Source organism: Strix aluco, chromosome 21, assembly GCF_031877795.1.
Source record: "Strix aluco isolate bStrAlu1 chromosome 21, bStrAlu1.hap1, whole genome shotgun sequence".
Classification (NCBI taxonomy): domain Eukaryota; kingdom Metazoa; phylum Chordata; class Aves; order Strigiformes; family Strigidae; genus Strix; species Strix aluco.
This window is the reverse complement of record NC_133951.1, coordinates 6,676,940-6,691,334: the sequence shown is the minus strand read 5'-3', so window position 1 is coordinate 6,691,334 and position 14,395 is coordinate 6,676,940. Positions and strand designations below refer to the sequence as shown.

The 14,395-nt window shown below is 38.9% G+C and overlaps 1 protein-coding gene across 17 annotated transcripts in view; it reads left to right on the top strand.

Annotated features, from left to right (window-relative positions):
• Positions 1-14,395, top strand: part of TOM1L1 (target of myb1 like 1 membrane trafficking protein) — a 158,880-nt gene that overhangs the window by 141,197 nt on the left and 3,288 nt on the right. For 16 of the 17 annotated variants that reach the window (XM_074847047.1, XM_074847055.1, XM_074847046.1 and 13 more), the window contains 9 exons: positions 2,007-2,156; positions 2,566-2,685; positions 4,244-4,351; positions 5,000-5,116; positions 8,577-8,710; positions 11,099-11,159; positions 12,587-12,704; positions 13,551-13,647; positions 14,166-14,226. In XM_074847047.1, the coding sequence (XP_074703148.1) occupies positions 2,007-2,156; positions 2,566-2,685; positions 4,244-4,351; positions 5,000-5,116; positions 8,577-8,710; positions 11,099-11,159; positions 12,587-12,704; positions 13,551-13,647; positions 14,166-14,226 (966 nt within the window). Of the gene's footprint in view, positions 1-1,191; positions 1,211-2,006; positions 2,157-2,565; positions 2,686-4,243; positions 4,352-4,999; positions 5,117-8,576; positions 8,711-11,098; positions 11,160-12,586; positions 12,705-13,550; positions 13,648-14,165; positions 14,227-14,395 lie in introns of those variants that run through there. The other variant, XM_074847061.1, reaches the window with a different exon arrangement.

Genomic DNA, 14,395 nt, shown 5'->3' with positions numbered 1-14,395 from the left:
CAGCTGGATGTCTGCTATCAGCTAGCTTGGAACATAGCAGCTCTGTCAATTCCAACAGTTCTCTGTCATTTAGAGGAAGTTTAATGGTTTGGTTGAAGTTAATTTGCCAGTTCTGTTATTAAAACATGTTTCTATTGAGATTCCATTGTGCTGTGTGGAGCAGTGGTTGACTTGGCCACCTTGGATCTGTTAATTCCAATGGAACTGCTTGGGAAGGTGAAGTGCTATTTGCAATGATAAATAACCATATTGAAATTCTAATGAAAGGTGTTATTAGCAGGAAAGTTGTTTGTTCATGAATAGTCCAGTTAAAAATAATTGAGTCAAATTCTTCTTTTTCTTACACCAGCTTAGTTTCGCTCTAAGTGAGTGGGCTGGACTGGCATAATTGCATGGAGGATCTAGCCCATTAGTTCAGTACTTTCGTTCAGAGGGTAAATACTCAGTCCCCTAAGTAGGGAATTAATAATAGGGAGTAGCATACCAAATTTCCCATGCACTGAGTTGAGAATGTTTTACACAGACCATCTTTGAAGTACTGCACAGGCAAATGACTTAGCTTATTAGCATATGTTTCATGTACTCTTTCAAATGAAAAATAATGATTCGAGCCAAGATTTTTTGGTAATTATCTCTCAGTTAGTTTTTTGCACAGCAGTCTGCCAGTGTCTCTTTGTTCTACCCTGTTTTCATTTCAGCAATATATTTTCTTCTGGTCTTAAACCCGTTCTCCCATAAGTTCCTGATCACACTGGGAGAAAAATCCCCAAGTCCTGAGGCTAGAAAATGAGTTACTAAAATGATTTGAACTTAGTCAAATATAGTCGGCTCTGAATAGGGAAGTATATTTAACCTACTTTTATCAAGGTTACAACAGTGTTGTAAAATCTGTATCCTTTTGAGAATGTATCCTGTTGTTGCATGATTCAGTGGAAGTTTTGTCTTGAAACCCATGAAATTTTGCAAACTTTTGTTAATTTCTACTCTTTGCTTTCACCTTTCCATCTTCCTTCTTAAATTGGATGGGAAAGTAAAGATAATGGTTGAAGAGCAAAAAGCACAGGAGCGACTGTTTTCCTCTGCATGGGTCATCATAGTCCTGTGGTCGATCCCCAGGTTTGAGCCAGGCAAGATGAGTTCTGTTCCTGGTTCTGCACCTGATCCGACTGACCCCAGTTTCCTATCAAGACTTGTGTTGGCCTGATTGCAGGTGACTGGGATGCAGTGACAGCCTTTGACGTTTCTTCTGTAAAATAGGAGTTGTAATCAGCCGCCTCAAGGTGTACAAGGGAGGAGTGTTATGTCATTGTCACATACTGCTGTATTTGATAGGACAGACGCATTACTTGCAGAGATCCTACTCTGAGCATTCCAAGCAGAGTTTTGGAAGTAGACTTCTTTCATGAAGATGAATCTGACAATTGGAACAATTCCGCTATTCTGTTTCACATCTTTGTGACCTTTAAAACGTGTGGAGAAATTGTACTCTGTGTTGTTGAATTTGTTCTTTTCTATTTTTTCATTAGTCTCTCACTTACAGGGCAGGTTAGAAGAGAGGCATTTAGTAATCTTATTTTCTTCTCTTGTAGAGCTTTTCAGAATCTGTCAGCCCAGGGTACCTATGTGCTAGGCAGTGAATTCTATTACTGAATCTGTACAAGTCCTTTTTTTTTTTTTAAAGCTATAGACAGATTTCATGCTGTTAAGGTACCGTATGTTCAGTAACTACTATGACATGGAAACAAGCATGACCATACTTGATTAAAAGCAATACAACTCTGGCTAACACATCTCATTTTGTATTGCATAGGTTTAATGGTGCACACAGCAAGCTACTGTAGTTCCCTGTAGTAACCTCATCAGACATTCTAGTGAGATAGCTGGCAATAATCTGTTCATATCTGTTTGTACTCTTCCCCATAACACCTTGGAACAAATTAAACAAAAGCAGTCAGGTTGTTTTTTTCCCCTAATATCTGTGTAACAGAAGCTCTTTGTGTGTGCAGCTGCTTGACATGTGTATAGAGAACTGTGGCCCAAGGTTCCAGTCTTTAGTTGTGAAGAAAGATTTCTGTAAAGACAAGCTGGTGAAACTACTGAATCCAAGATACAATCTGCCAATTGACATGCAGGAGAAAATCTTGACCTTTATCATGGTAAGTCTAGAGTAAACAGTAAGTGTTTGTGTGTCTGCTATATGGTAAATATTTAATGATGGAGCCCGTTTCTCTACTGTAACATACTCATGGGAACCTAAAGCAGACTTTATTCTTGCTGCTCCTGCTTCATGCAGGAGTAGCACAGACTGGAAAACAAAGGGAGAGAACTGGAATCAACCTCCACCTTTTATATTCCCTTCCCAGTCGGTGTATGTGCTCCCTCAGGTCTTGCTCTTAGCAAGAGATCAGTTTGGAGCTTTTGTGGTTCCTGCTGCTTTGAATGGAGTTACCTGGAGTGGATGCAGGGAATGACCTGCCTTTAGGACCACATGTTTTCAAAGCACTCGCCTGACCCACTGACTGTCCATTTCTGTGACTGTTATTGTTCCTGTTATTTCAAAACTAGACATGGGCCCGAGGTTTCCAAGGAATGGTGGATGTGACTGAAGTAAAAGAAGTTTATCTAGAATTGCTGAAGAAGGGTGTGGAGTTTCCATCTTCTGACACCAACAGAGAGGGACCTAAGGTGGGGATACATGAGGATACTTCATTAACCATTGTAAACCAGAAACATGATGTGTTAATTGTATGAGCTCTGTAGACAAGGTGTTTGATTTGCATTTTTTTTTTATTTAAATGCTCCAGGGCAGAATATGACCAACCTACTTAATCATGTGAGCTGGAATCAGTTTCACTTGTAACAGCTAAGATAACAACAAAGAAACCTGGCCTATATAACAGTTGATTTTATTTCAAATCACAGAGTAGTGGATATGTTCTCGAAAGGGAAGCATCTCTCCCTTAAGACTTCCAAAGTGTGTAAAGTATTTGGACATGCTGTTTACCTCAAAATGAATGAGAGCTGAGTGCCCCAAACTTGTCAACTTCTGAAAGCCTCAACTAAAATGAGTAAGATTTTCACAAAAACACGTACTGTTCAGAATATGAGCATTATCTATCTTTAAAGTTAAACCAAGAGGTAGAAATCTATAAGGAAATATTATTGCCTATATATCTCTCCAGCTGTTTGCACAGCCTCTACCCAATAAATGTTATTTAAGCATATGTCATGGGTAGCATTGTGCAGCATCTAAGACATTAAATATAAGTATGACCTGAGCATTGGATATAAGCTGAAAATACAGTACATGTTTTAAAGCTATTCTTTACAGAATTTTTTTTTTTATTAGAAGAGTTTTCACAAGAGTTTTGGGAAGCATGAAAGCCATCGACCACTGGGTGGAACCTTGCAATTACAGAATTAGACGTCTATAATCAGCACAGACAGAAATGATTCAAATTTATCCTGAGTTTGATTGAATAGTGGAGTGCACAAAAGCTTATTTAAAGGTTGGTTGAACAAGATGTGTGGAGAATGCCCTCAATAGACAATTTTTTTTCTCACCAAGTACAGTAGAGACAATTCTGTCTACCACATGTATCTGCCAGTTAAAATCAGTAGCAAACCTTCTGTTGATCTCCATAACAGCAGACCTGAATGCAATTTTTACCACAGTCTCTAGGAAGTGAAGGACTTGAAGTGTGCAGCCCTGTGCAGGTTGGGTTTTGGATTTGGAATTTTTTTGGTAACAGTTCAAATGCAATTCAAGTGAAGCTTTCTGCAGACAAAGTGTTCCAGCATTTTGATCCAGAAGGCCTTTGAAGTTCATCCTCTGCAGGCACCCAGATTTAACCCCCCAACCTTTCCACTGCTTCCAGGTGTGATCACATTCTAAACCGTCCTTCACTGTAAAATTGCAGTGGCACTGTGGCAAGGACTCTTGGCTCTTAGGTGGCTTAAGAGCTCAAGGAACTAGCCTGTTCTTAGTCATTCCCACTTTATCCTGGGATGGAATTTACTTGCAAACCCATTTAAAAGATATCTGAATGCCTCATTCTGTTACAAAATAGCAATTGGATTTATTCTTGTAGACCTTGCTCAGCAAGTTCCATGGGAGCTTGGATTATGAGAAACCTGATGTCCAGTTGTCTAGCCTGACAAAGATGTTTTGTAGCCCTCTCATCTGGATGTCTGCTTCAATTCTTTTGTTAAAGCCAAACTCTGCTCTCTTGTCTTTCTGCAGACTTCATCTCAGCCTTCTACAAAGTCATCACCATCTTCTGCTAATCCTGCGAAACGTTCTTTACTGCCTCTTCCCACAGGCCCAACATTATTGTTGACTCCTGAGCAGGTGCAGTACTAGAGGTTTAGAGGAGGGCAGGTCCGCTTGAAATATCCTGTTAATGTGTGATTTCAACAACGTGGGTGCAGAGACCACTGGAAGGGACCATCAGTTCAAGTGGCATAGCTCTATATTCATGGTTTTAGGCTTGTTCTCGTGAAGATGGTTTATATGGTGATGTGCCAAAGCAAAGTAGGCAGAAGAGAGTTCAATAAATGCCAAGTTGTACCCCAGCCAGGAAGTGGAGTAATTTACTCGAGCATACAAATTGATAAAACTTACTTTAAAGATAAGTGAGAAAGCAAAACTTACTTTTTCATAAGGATTGTGTGAAGAAATTATTCTAAAAAGCAGGAAGGAGAGGACAGTTTACTTCCATTCCTGCTCGGCCTGTAGGTAACTAAGAAGAGTAATAGTAAGATTAGTGAGAGGGATTCACTAAGGAAAACAAGTAGTACTATCAGACTTGGATCTCAGTTTGATTGCACATATAAAAGCTGAACTAATTTCATTCATTTTCATGGCATGTCACCAGAGTAAAGTAATGCTTTAGGCCCATATTATACCTAATGGGGAAGAAAGTATATATTAGAGGTAAGAATTATTCTGCTCGCTCTCTTCACCTACACAATAATTCTGTCCCATTGAACTCAACAGATTGGGAAACTGTACAGTGAACTGGATATGGCAAAAATGAATGTGAGAGTCATGTCATCAATATTAAAAGAAAATGTTCCTGGCTCTGAAAATCCGGATGATATGAATCTTTTACAGGTATGCGATAATTCATTGGTAGGGCATATTGGTTTCACTTGGTCGAAGTTGATTTTAAAATACATTGTATCCTTTCTTCCAACATCTATCTCTGGTTTTCTCAGCTTCTGTCTTGTCTCTTTCACCTTTCCCTGACATCTAGGTAGACAGGAAAGGACAATACAACTTGCAATGCAAATTTAAGCTCTAGGGAATTCCAAGGGCAAAGGAATTTCATAATGGAGCGTTCTCTGTTTAAGCATGTTCTGTCAAACAGCCCTGAGAACATTCCAGTTGAACGCAGTTGCCTTGTGGGAAAATAGATGATGACACAGTCTCTCTCTCATATCCGTCCTGGAGTTTTCAGTGCTCTCTTCATTATTACCAGTACCTTAAAGGCACGCTGAAGGCCAGTTAAGAGTATGAAGGGTTGGTTTTATGTGCGTGACCTCAAAGATTGGGAACTTGCTGTGCTATAGATGAATCCACGTGCTCTTAAAGTGTAGCCTGAAGGAAGTTTATTGCAGTAGTCCAGTTCAGATTTCACAGTGAACATGCAGGCCGCCTTCTTTCTGTGATGTTCTACTTGCTCATGCTGTATTTTCTATTTTAGAAACTAAAAATGCAGTATTACTTTAGCATTTCAAAAGTGATATATGTCAATGGACATTTTTCTGTTTCATGTTGTCTGCAAGAATTTAAAATGCTTTTATCATATCCTTCTGTCTCTAAATTTAACCTTCAAACTTCCATGATGAAGAAGCATTTTTGTTAGTTTGTCAGCATTAAACATGTTGGAGAACTGATTTAATTTTTGCAAGCCTTTGGTGTGCAGTGGAGAGTTTTTCCTTTGCAAGGATCCCTCATTGGGTGCTGTTGGTTTGCCTTCAAGGTTGTGCTGTTCAGCTGTGTCTGGTTATGGTTTGGTTCATGACTGGAGGTGAGTTACGGACAGAGCGCAGCAGTTTGCTACTGTCTCATCTTTAATGACAGGCAGTGCTGCTGGTCTGGGGGAGCCGGATAGGAGACGGATGCACTCTCTCAGTGGCTTTTGCTCCCCTGGAAATTCCTCACATCTCCAACAGTCTCTTTTGTAGAGGTTTGTAGAGCTACAAGACCAAGGAGGAAGGGCCTGTGAAGCAAGGGTCTGAGCAGAGTAAACTTTAAACACTGGCAAATAGCTGTTGCAATAAATTGCAGAGGGCTTGCTTTGCCTGCACTAAAGGATTGAGCGTAGGTTGTTCCAGCAATGGACACCACCTAAGCAGCTCATCTGTGGCTGTTCCGTGCACAGGCCTTTATTTCTGTGGCACTACTGCCACCAGGGCGGTTGCCGAGGGGCAAATAGGCCTTGATGAGTTAACCAGCCAGTGAAAGAAAGTCCAGGTAGAATACACTGGTTTAATATACTTGGCCACCTCTATCCAGTCCATGACAAGGTAAGTGTTTCTGGTTGCAAAACAGGAAAAGTATGTCTTTCATTTCCTGTCTCCTATGGCCCTTCTGCATGTGGGCGCACAGATGAGGTTGCCCACAGTAAACCAGTGGATTCTTAATGACACTCCCAGTAATAAAGTTGTTGGCAAAAGTTTGAGGACAGGGTGTGGAGTTCCTATTTGTGGGAGAGTTAACTAAAAACTCATTCCTTCTATGTTGATTTCACTGTTGTTCTTTCTGTTCTTTTCCCCTGTGCGCTGAGTGGTGTAAATCATCAAGCATGGCTAGCCTGTTCCTTTAACAGTGTTTAATGTTCCCTTTTGTTTGTGGCTCTACCTGGATTGCTTGGATTAGGCTTTTGTTGTCAGAGAACAAAGTCCTTTATTAAAAGAGCTGCTTGTTTAGGCTTTGAGTGAGTTGGAGACATTAGTTTCAGGCCTTGTGATTTATCTGGAGTGTCTTAATCAAAACTGTAACAGGGTAAACTCTGTCAGTGCAACTTTTTTCAGTTCTGTAGCTTCATTAAGTGGCTAGGCTTCTCCCTTTCTCCACCCTGTTTTGGACAAGGTTTAAGACTGCAGATCTCACTTGAAATATTCTGCTGACCAGTAACAGTAGTTAAAGAACAGCTAAAGCTCAGTATCAGTCAAGAAGAGTAACAAACTTTCGTACTGGATAGCAAGTAGACATACTTAGTGGACATGGAGGAATTTGGGTCCAGGTCATCAGCTGATAAGAATCAGCACAAATTCATTGGAATCACTGATGATTGTTATACCAGCTGGTATATCATTATAAAACTCTAGTTTTCAGAACATAAGAGTGCATGCATCATTGTGGGTAGGAGCAAAGCCTAGCAAATCCATGCTTGAAATGAGCGTCTCAATTTCCTTCTCTATTGAATATTGATATTTACAAAGGAGCTAATCTGCCTGTATAATGGAGTTGTAAGAAATACACTTTTTTTTTTTAAATGCAGATCAGGCAATAAAGTGTGGAGCTGGAGACTTTAAATTTACAGACATTAAACTGAACACATTTTTGTGTGTTTTATCCTGGTCTGTGATGATACAGTACTGAAAGGTACAGTACTGTAGTCTTTATGCGGATTTGGCAAAGGAGTGCAAAATTTCTTTTTAGATAAATAAAATCATTTATTTATGTGAAGTATATGTTTTTTGAGGAAAAATAAGATCACTTTGAAAATAATACCAGAGCAATTTCTGAATAGCCGTGTGCAAATAGAGCAATTCCCCCTCTCTCTTTTTTTTTTTTTCATTAAGCAGAGCCAGCCAGCATTTGCAAATGCACAGTGGGGGGGGGGAATGTTGGCTGAGTTGAAGTTCCTGTTGCTAAAGAATTTGCTTCTTTGAACATGCAAAATCTGCAGTGGAGAGGAATATAAATAAGCTATCTTCCATTTCAACTGGTAGTAATGTGAAATTCTGCTCAGTAAACTCTCATAATTTTCATCTAAGTGGATTCTGCTAGGTTTGTGTTACTTTCTCAAAAAGTGCATAGATTAAGTCCACCCAAACTTCCCCACTTAGAGGAATAGTTAGAGCTAGAGACCTGTGTCACAGAGAACTTCTGTCCTTTAGACTACTATTGTCTCTTCTGCAAGCAGACGTTGAACAAGGTCACATTCATTACATCCTTGTGAAGAATCCTGCTGAGCTTAATCAGCTTCAAACAGGATCAAATCAGATTTCCTGTGCATCACCCATAGGGGTCTTCGTTATTTTGCAATTTGTAGTTTAGACTTTAGAGACAGATATATCTTTAGAAATAAAGGTGGGTCAGGAGGTAGGGATTGGGTAGGAGTGCTGCCTGTGATGATAGGAGTTGTCAACCTGCCTTGCAGAGATCAAAGACATGAAAATTATGCTATTTGCCACATTTGGTATGCATGCGGTTTGTGTAAATTAAGGAATGTTACCTGTGAGTCTGCAGTGCTCAATTGTTATCATTCTTCTCCAGAACTGACAAATTGGAAGACCACAGTTATGATTCTTTTTTTCTTTTTCCCCCCTGCCTTGGGCAGAAACTATATAAGACCTGTCGGATGATGCAGGAGAGGATCATGGAATTGCTGGTGACAGTGGAGAATGAAGATGTGATAGTTGAGTTAATACAAGTAAATGAAGATCTGAATAATGTCCTTCTGGGACATGAGAGGTAAGTAGAGGGCCTCTCCTCACATTTGGTATCCTAGCTGAGTAAGTGCACTTAATGGACACAGATGGTCCCTACATCTAATGTTGATCCTCCACAAGGAGACAGATTTTATCTTTAAATCCAGAAAAGAAACATGATTACAAAAAGAGGAAATTATGCGTTTGTCTCTCCTAAACACTTCAGAAACAGTTCATAAAGGCAGTTAGAAAACCATTAGAATGGGATAAACCAAGTTAACAGTATGGACAGGAAATCAGATGGAGGCACACAAACAAAAATCACTTTGGAATTTGACATTCCTTTTTGGTGGTGCACAGTGAATTTGTCATCAATCTGCTACAAACGCTTTGCTACTGGTGATGGCCCTTATCTCTGTTAAGTGTATATGCTTCCAGGAAAAAGAACATTTGTTCTTATTTCTAAACAACTTTGACAGCTTTACTGCAGAAATCAGCCATGGAATAGCATTCTGCCTCATTGCATGCTTGAGAGCGCTGCTTGCTTTTCTCAACTGGATTGAAACACGCTGTTCTACTTGTCTTACAGCAGAAAATGTTTCTTTCTTTCACGCATGGAAGCACCACAGTGCTTGCGTTGACATCCTGTGTATTAGCATGACTAGATGCTAGCAAAACTGAAATTAATTTTAAACTCAAAATTCTGGTATTATCCCGCAGAATATCACGAGTATACTCATGGAGAGTATTCTGGTTTAATAGGAACTAGCCTTCCATGTCAAGTACTTGATCTCTTCCATGGCTCAGAAATGTTCTAGAAACTATGCATCAAGTGCAATGGTTCATGATTAAATTTAGCAGATTTAGAGAATTTTAGTCATCTTTTCTTTTTAATCCTCTTCTGAATGCTGCACTGAAAATATCCCTGATTCTTCTAAGTGTCATGGCACAAACTTTGGTCCTAACTCTGACAACACTTGGTTTTCATTTATACTTAAATTTTATGTGTACAGCAGCGTTGGTATATTTTACAGTAACTGCCTTGAAAGAATTGTGTGCTCACTTCTTGCTTTAGGAAGTTTTTCATTTTACTAAAGCAAGAATAGAATTCTGTTCAGCTTCTGTAAATCCACTGAAGTCAGATGTGGGCTTACGTTTTTGTTACAACTGATGAATATTGGCAAGGCCAAGAACCTCTTAAACTATGAATAGCAGCTTGTGGGTAAAAGTCAACAAATTCCTTATGAAAGACTCACCTCGTGATTGAAGGAGCAATTAATTGGCCGTTGTGAAACTGGACAGAAACTACTGCGTTTTAGTACTATAATATTATGGTTTATATGTAATGAGTCTCCCTGGGTGCAGATGCATCTCACTTCAGAATTGATAAGTGTTAAAATGTATTGGGTTAATGTTTACTGCAGATTTGTTCTTTGGAACTTCCTCTGAACAATGAGATGTATAAAGGACAAACTGATTTTAACTAGCTGCATCTGTTTCATACTCTGTGTATTGTTTGAAGACAAGTCATGCTGCATTCTCTGTTTCTGATTATTAATGTAAAGTCCAAATTAAATCCAGGGCAATCGCCCTTGTGCAATAAACTGGCCTCATGTATGTAACAATGACTCCCTCTAGTGGCTCTAGCAACTTTTCGGTTCTTCTTGTGTTTCAGGTAAGTATTTTCCGTTCTGCAGTTGGAAAGGTTTTTCTTCTTCTGTTTTTCCCTGCATATATACTATCCTTGTGGGCCTCACCAGTATGGTAACCCCGAATAGCAAATGCAGTTTTATAGGCAGTCTCACGTCTGTACCACTTAGGGCTCTTCTGAAATGGCTTGACCTTACGGATGCTGGATATCACTTGGCTGGGTCTCCTCTGGACCCGGTGTAGCACTGTTGTGACTCCTAGTACATAAATATTTACGGAGGTGGATTTTTTTGGTTTCCTTTTTTAAAAAAATTATTTCAAATGCCTGAACTAATGAGGGCTGTGTACCAGAATAGGCATGTGGTTTGTCCTGAGATGGTGTGAGAGAAGGTGGGGACCCCTGAGGACAGGCGACTTCCTGGGACTAAGAAGAGTCTTCTGGTAGGAGCCAGATTGGATACAGGGCATGCTCGTAGTGACCTGTCTGGCATGAGCAGAGGCAAACTATTGTCAGCTGTGCTTGGTTTTGGTTTGGAAGAAATGGATGGTTGGCTCCAAAAGAACAAACCAACTGGTGTTAGTACAGGGGATCAGAGGACCACAGCCCTGGGAAGAGCGAGTCAAATGGCTAGTGCAGAGACAAGTGCCCCAGAGAAAAGCAGCTGTAGTTGGGTGCCTCTGGAGTCTTGATTATCAAACTTTGATTATAACTGGTTTCATATTCTTATGAATGACATTGCAGAAATGTCCGAATGAACATTTAACTCTGCAACTTGAACAGGTTCTCTCGGAACAGAGTTCGTTTTTTGGAGAATCAGAGAATACAACGTGAACGCACGGAGGTGAGTAATTACAGATGAACTTGTGAACTGCAGGACTGTAAACGTTCCTTTTTCTGTTCATTGTGAAAAATACACTTTTGATATACACAGAATTTTATTCTCTAGTTGAGAGAGGTACAGGAGACAGCAGGCTGATACTACTCGTAACCAATTTTTCTAAAGTCTCACTTGCAGGACCTCATGCAAATTCATGTATGTAAAGCAGCAAATAATGTCATCTAAGATGGAAGCTTGGTCAGGAAAAATGAGCCTATTCAAATGCTGGTTTATTATTTCTACAGCTAAGCAATATTGTCTGCCATCTACAAAATAAGGAACCATAATGTTTCTTTTCATTTATTCTCTGTTAAGCATTTCCAGACTGAAATACTATTACACGATCAGAATTCACTATTACGGATGGTTTTTTTCTGATTAAAAGCTTTTTCTGAATTGTGAATAATGGCTTGTAGCAAATCTTTAATGACTATCCTTTATTGATTGATAATTATGGTTAATTATGTTGCCCAAAGTAGTTTTGCACATGTTTCAGCTTCTGCTAAGCCATAATTGTGTAGTCATCTAGGACTCAATATGAAAACGACTGCATTGTGAATGCTGAAATACAGCTGACAATTATTTAAAAAAGGTAGAAGATCATCTTGTTTTCCTTGAAAAGCCACTATTACTACATTCTGGTTATGTAGGTGGATGTTTTTACTTGGTGGATGCACTGTTGAATTAGTTAATAGTCCAAATGGTGCAGTCTGTGCATTTTTATATTATTCAGGAGTCTCCGAGTTTAAAATGCATCATTTTTTTTTTTTACTTTTAATCTGGTGTGACCAAATCTGTATGATTCAAGCATATGGTTTTATTAAAGTTGTTGGTTGGCTACATTTTTAATTCTTACACATTCACAGGAGAAACAAAGGGAACCCTTCTCTGTGTCTTAGGAAACATTGCTGTGATTTTTGAACTTTTCCTATCCAAAACAGGACTAAAAAAAAGAAATCAATCTCCTAAGTATGTATCAAATCTCAATAACACAAATAAGTAGTATGAAAGTAATTTTACAAGGACCAGTCAGAAGATCGCTATCAAGCCTGTATCTAAACAAGTTCACGATTTGCTTTTTAGAATTGAATCTGTTCTATTTCCTACTTCAGAATTTTCCTTATTTTTTTGAGATAGCAACCTTGCTGAAACTGATCTTTTCTGGAAAACATTTTTTGTTTCATTAGCTACCTTTCACACACCAAAATAAAGAAAAATCCTGGTCTTCTCTCATGCTTACCAGTCTTTAATATTAATGATTTTAAAAGGTTATATTCTGTGAAAATAGCAATTTGTTTAAAACTATACAAGTTCTTTTTTTTAACAAAAAACACCCAACAACAAAGCACCGAAAAAAACTCAAACAACTTTATTCCTTTCCAAATGTTAAGCTGTACAGGAAACAGCCATCTGCTCCCTCAAGTGATCTGCTTGACCTCTCCATAGATTCTCCATCTCCTGTGCCAGCAGTGGTGCAAACTGACTCTGCAGTGTCTCCTTCAGGCCTTAGTAAGTGATGAACGCATGTTTCCCTTGCAATCTGGTTTCCTAAAGGAGCTTAGTGGAGAAATCAAGAAGTTCTTTGTGAGAGAGAAAAGAGAGATACTCCTTAACTTTAAAGATGTTCCTTAAATCTCCTTAAAAGGAGAATTGATGTGTGTAGATAGGGAAAAAAAAAATGTAAGGTAGTATAAGGTTCCCTGTAATTTGTTTACCTTTTTCCCCATTATGTAAATTTGAACAGCAGAACATGCTGTTTTCTATTACAGTGAAGCCTGTAAAACAGTCTGGTAGTTGCTTGTTCTGTAGACTTGGAAGACATGCTTTTCTCATACCCTCTTGATGTCCTAAGTTTTTTTTCAGGAGGCACTTGGTGTTAGAAACAGTTCACTTTGAGAAAGGTACACATCTCCTCTAACTTTAGACTCCTTTCTTAGTCAGAGGAGTGAGTAAAGCTCCTACCTTTGGTACCCTGAATTACTGTTTGCCAAAGCTCCTCCTTCATCCGCTCTAGGGAAGTCCATGTACTGAAGTTTAAGGTGTGAATGGTCCACCAGGAATAAATGCCTATAATTCCATTTTAATCTTTTAGAAATAGCAAAAGGAGTTTTAAATGGTATCTGCCATGTATAGCACTACTGATGTTGTTCTGATATTTTAAGGAGATAAATATATTGCATCTAAAACCTTCTCAAGAGTTATTAAAATTTTCTTTCATGTGATAAACAGCAATTCATTTCAGATTCTTTATACGCCTTCCAAACAAAACTTTACCCTGTCAGTGTTCATAGTACAAGTAACTAACATTTGCGTAATAATGTTTAAATGATCATTAATTATTGCTTTGAATTTCAGATTGCGTATCTGCACACTCTGAAGATAAAAACAGGCATCATCCATCAATTTATCCACAGCTAGATTTAACAACTACTACAAAAGCTCAGCAATTCCTGTGAGTAATCTCTTACCAAGAAATGGTAACAGATAACAGATCTTCAGAGGTATTAATACTCTGCAATTCATCTAATGAGTTTATAGCAAGCTCTGAGAACAGATTTACTGCTTTTACGCGTTAGTCCAGTAAAACAAGTGAAAACTACCTGTGTGCTAGACATTGCTTAACATGCTTAAAAATACAGTACTCCTGCAGCTCTGTTTAGTCATAGACATAAATTTATCTCAACAGTCAAAATATACTTGAGATATATATGACTTTCTGCTTGAGTGTTGCCAGTGCTGCAGTGAAAGGGAGAAACACAGGAATTGTACAGGTCAATAAGAAGAATTTAAGATAGAAGAGTTGTCCTTGTAGTTCCCTACCCATTATGTGAATGGGACTCTGGCCCAACCTGCCCATGCTGCTCTTAGTTGTGACATAAGGTAAAGACAGACTAGCAAAAATAATGTAACAATCAGAATATACAGTTTTGATAATTTCTGAGTTACTTTCAATGTATTACTCTCTCCTAGATTTGCAACTGAAACACAAAACAATAGTGTAACCAACCCAGCTGGACACTCATACAGCAATGTGAGTAACACTCATGTCCAGGATAATCATTCTTTGCTGGCAGCTGTCAAAATGAGAATGGTTTGGATTTACCCTGACTGCTGTCCAAATGGGATACAGAGATGTGTTCTGTGGCCCTTCCCCGTATATCAGGGAACACTCTGTATTTGGTGACCAGGCCAACTTTCCT